Source organism: Pinus tabuliformis, chromosome 2_2 (assembly GCF_031772625.1).
Source record: "Pinus tabuliformis cultivar Carrire ecotype Pingquan chromosome 2_2, CPIR1, whole genome shotgun sequence".
Taxonomy (NCBI): Eukaryota; Viridiplantae; Streptophyta; class Pinopsida; order Pinales; family Pinaceae; genus Pinus; species Pinus tabuliformis.
This window is the reverse complement of record NC_142300.1, coordinates 312,533,935-312,538,076: the sequence shown is the minus strand read 5'-3', so window position 1 is coordinate 312,538,076 and position 4,142 is coordinate 312,533,935. Positions and strand designations below refer to the sequence as shown.

Below are 4,142 nucleotides of genomic sequence, written 5' to 3'. Positions count from 1 at the left end.
AGATGATGGTAAATATTAGGCATTATAAAATAATTTAATGATCGATTCAATCATTAGTTGGTTTTTTGGATAGCTTAATTGGAAATTTTTGTTTTGTCAGTGACATTCTCTTTTCGCTCAATTACAATAGGAAAAATCAATTCTCAGGCGGCGAAAATTCAGTTTTCCATCATATATGGGAAATATAAATCCTATGTAAACACCACAGTCAGGCATAAAACTGTTTCTCCTCGTGTCGTTCACCTTCTAGATCATGGCTGCCAAGAGATTAGTATGTAATCTGCAATGCCCACAAAAGAAGTTTAACTTGACTTCACTGGCAGTACTGCTGATTCATTTCATGGTTCTCCTCCCTAATATCTTTCATTCTCTAGGTTCCTCTCATTCCTTGTTTAATTCATCTACACCTTTGTCTAAATTCAATGTCGATTTACATTTGACGAGTTCAGTGGAAACGGGAATTTCTAGCAATAAGAGTCAAATGCATTTATCTGGACTAAAAAAACGACCCCAAAATCTTCCAATGACAGAAATATCTGTGGGAGAGAAGTGTGATATATTCACAGGTAGCTGGGTTCACGATTCATCGTGCCCACTCTATGATTGGACTAAATGCCATTACATCAATTACCAGGTTGGAAAACTTAATATTTGGTGTTTTGATTATGGAAATTTTGTGAAGTGTATGTGGTGTTGATTATGTTCTACTGCAGATTCAACGCCGTGCACTTTCTTCAGCAAGGGAAAGAAGATTTTGTTCGTGGGAGATTCGCTGACAAACAATCAATGGCAATCTATGCTGTGTCTTCTCAGCTCGGTATTGCCACCCGGACGGACAAGCATCTTCCACTTTCAAAGCCTTGGTAATACAGTGGTTATTAGTACAACATTGTCCATATATGCATATTCAGGACATTGGTTTTTCCTTATTCAATGCATGGAAAACTATGCATGTTTGGGATTTGAATTTATTTTGGATCACTCTGTTAATTCTATTTTCAACCTAGAAATAAAATTGATGTATGAATTTGACAGTTTTATTTGTGAGACAATGGGTACATTTCGGGCCAAGAAATTAGTGAATGAATTTGAAACTCTTATTTGTAGAACAAGAGACTTTAATGTAGTAATTTGTTTTTAAATTTAAATTTGAACATGTTAGGAACCCACCACTACCTACAAATATTTAGAAATCAATTAGTGTATGAATTTGAGATTTTTATTTGTGGAACAAGGGACTCACCTATATGCAATGCACTAATTTGCTTTTGAATTTGAATTTGAACATGTTAGGAACCACTACCTACAAACATTTAGACATCAATGTCATTACATGGATTAAATCAATTTGTCATTTAGAGGCTAAAAAAACAAAAAACTTAGCATAACGACATTAATAAATTGATCCTAGATTGTCATTTTATTTAATATAAATTGTCATTTTCTTTTTTCCAAATACTATTTATTATTTGTTGTTCTATCACCAGCATAGATCCATTTTAAATACAGATTTAACATGAGCCGAGAGGGATCCAATTTCTTCACGAAAATGAGCCTCTAGGCTCAATAATATCATTTATTATTTTTATTATTTAATAACTTACATGATAATTTCATATTTATATTAATTAAATGGTAAAAAAATTAAATATAAATTTTAAAATACTAGATGGTTACTATTTGAAATTCTATATGTTGGATGTAAAATTGCCGAAATGGATGTTGACTGTAACAGAATTACGGAGTTTCTACATCGTTTCAATGGGCTCCTTACCTGGTAGACACGGTGAACAAAGTGATTGGGGGACAGCAGAAAGTTGTGCTTGAACTCAACTCGGTTGAGTTGAATGTAATGCAAAATGGTGGGTGGGACAAGATATTCTGGTTTTTGAATCCGGGCATTGGTGGGGTCACAATGGCAGCGATGTAATGCAAAATGGTGGGTGGGACAAGATATTCTGGTTTTTGAATCCGGGCATTGGTGGGGGTCACAATGGCAGCGACGCAAGAAAGTAAGACACCAATATTGTTATAATTCTCGAGCTGTTAGGTTAGACACATATTTTCTTTCATGGCGGAGTTGTGAAACTAATTCTGTGCATTTGTTTGGAAAAAGTTGGGATTACATGCAGGATGGGCCAAATCTCTACGAAGACATGCATCGAATGGTTGTGTATAGAAAAGGGCTGACGACATGGGCGAACTGGATCGATTCAAACATCGATATTGCCAAAACCAGAGTCTTGTACAGTGGATTTTCTGGGGCCCATCCAGGCAAAGGAATTATGGAAAATTTTAATCATTACACTAGTCTCCTGAGTTTTGTAGGTTTCCATTTTATTAAAAAATTAATTAATCAAAATAGAGATTTGTCCAAGGAGTTTAGCTCAAGCTATAAAATTTTCTTTTCTAAAATTTTTCTTATGATTCGTGGTGTACAGTGCAAGCGACTGGAAGAATCGTAGTGGGCTCAACTGTTACAAGGAGACAGAACCGATCTCGGGGTCTTCATATCCAGGGCCGTATCCTCCCCAGTTAGAAATAGCCGAGGACGTTCTGCACCACATGAGTTCAAACGTTTCCTTCCTTAACATCACGACGTTGACGCTGTTGAGGAAGGATGGTCACGCTTCAATTTACAGCACCGATTTAAGAGCGAAGCAGCGAAAGAATCCCGGGCTTTATGCAGATTGCAGCCATTGGTGTCTTCCTGGTGTGCCTGATACGTGGCACGAGCTGCTCTATTCTGCCCTTTTCTTCTGATTCATTCACTCCATTCGCTAGCAGGTGCCAAACACAATAACATATGGGAATATAAGTATAGGTGTCACGCGATTATAGTGAATATGTGAGATGCTCACAACAGTGTCAAGTCTCAGTGATGTCGATGCTTGTGAGATACCGATACGAAGTTGCAGTAACAAAGCCTTACATATATATAGAGAGAGTTGAATTGAAAAATATTTCTCTAGGGTTCGGCTCTCTTGCCTTATTCATGCCGGAACAAGCTGCGCAGTGAACTCTGGCACAGCTTCTGCTCTGTGGAGACGGCATGGTAAGATGAATGTTGTGAGATTGCAGGGCTCTGCGACGGGATGGGATGCCATACTACTAAGACAGGTGGTGAGTGCTGAGTATGCTGTGTTATTTTTTTTTCATATAACATTAACCCTCCCCTAGTAGATCATACATTGCAGACATACTGCTCCCCTGCACTTATATCCTTCATCTGGGTGGGTAGTTATCCATTTATATGTTTTTTATATGTTTTGTCGTCACTATTTTAACTGGGCTTAGTATGCCTGGTACTTTTCCGGCTGATCACTTCTCCTTTCTACCATCGGAGATTTTCCATATCCTGCTGTTACTCCTTACTGCCATATACATTCTTAAGTGCATAATTAGGACACACTCCCCCTGCCCCCACGCGTCCAGATGCCTATCTGGACTGACCTTATTTCTCTTCTATGCACACAATATGATATAATATGGAGGAGGGCTCATGTCTTCGGCCCATCAACTTTTACTCTCTATGGAGGCGTTGGATTAATTCCTTGATTATATCAAGGCCATGCAAGGATTTTGGTTTCAGTTTGTGTAACAGGTTGTGGACCTACTGGGGAGGTTGTCGCTGATGTTGATGTTGTTGCTGCAAGGGATTATAGCTTGGTTCAACCACATTTCGGCTCTGGTATCCTACATTGCAGTTTACTTACTCTGTTTCCTACACAATACTTTGGGAGCCATGGGTTTTTCTACTGGATGGTAAATTATAGCTCCGACGATTTTTGAATTTCTACCTCGCGGGCATTGGGATCATTACTAGTGAATAGACTAGGGTCCTACTCTTCTTACTCATATGTCGGTTTCCTACAACATCAAATATACTCTGGATCTGAGTGGGGGAGAGGGCCCCACTGTTTCGCATGCAAGGCATCCCGAGGTAGATCCGATTAATTTTCCAGATGGAGGACATGCTACCCATGCCTCACACGGGGCTCGTCACGTAGGTGGTGATAAGCGAGGTCACCATAAACACCGTGCCACTAAAATTACCACTCCAACTCCATTTCTCAGTTTCGGTCATGATGTTTTGATCAACAAAGCTACTAGCTTACAGAAGAGGGCCCTGGTTGGAAAAT

The 4,142-nt window shown here is 39.0% G+C and overlaps 1 protein-coding gene across 1 annotated transcript; it reads left to right on the top strand.

The window, feature by feature from the left end:
* The first annotated feature begins 253 nt into the window (after nucleotides 1-253).
* On the top strand, nucleotides 254-2,763 carry LOC149192543 (protein trichome birefringence-like 38). Its single transcript, XM_089406976.1, has 5 exons — nucleotides 254-687; nucleotides 739-874; nucleotides 1,736-1,926; nucleotides 2,117-2,245; nucleotides 2,442-2,763. Exons 1-5 carry the CDS (start codon nucleotides 254-256, stop codon nucleotides 2,761-2,763), a joined length of 1,212 nt encoding a protein of 403 aa, XP_089263102.1.
* Nucleotides 2,764-4,142: the final 1,379 nt, after the last annotated feature.

Coding starts and splice junctions, on each gene's coding strand:
- LOC149192543 (XM_089406976.1), top strand. CDS start 254: ATGGCTGCCAAGAGATTAGTATGTAATCTGCAATGCCCACAAAAGAAG. Junction 875..1,735: donor AAAGCCTTGGTAATACAGTG/GTTATTAGTACA, acceptor TGACTGTAACAG/AATTACGGAGTTTCTACATC. Junction 2,246..2,441: donor ATTGCCAAAACCAGAGTCTT/GTACAGTGGATT, acceptor CGTGGTGTACAG/TGCAAGCGACTGGAAGAATC.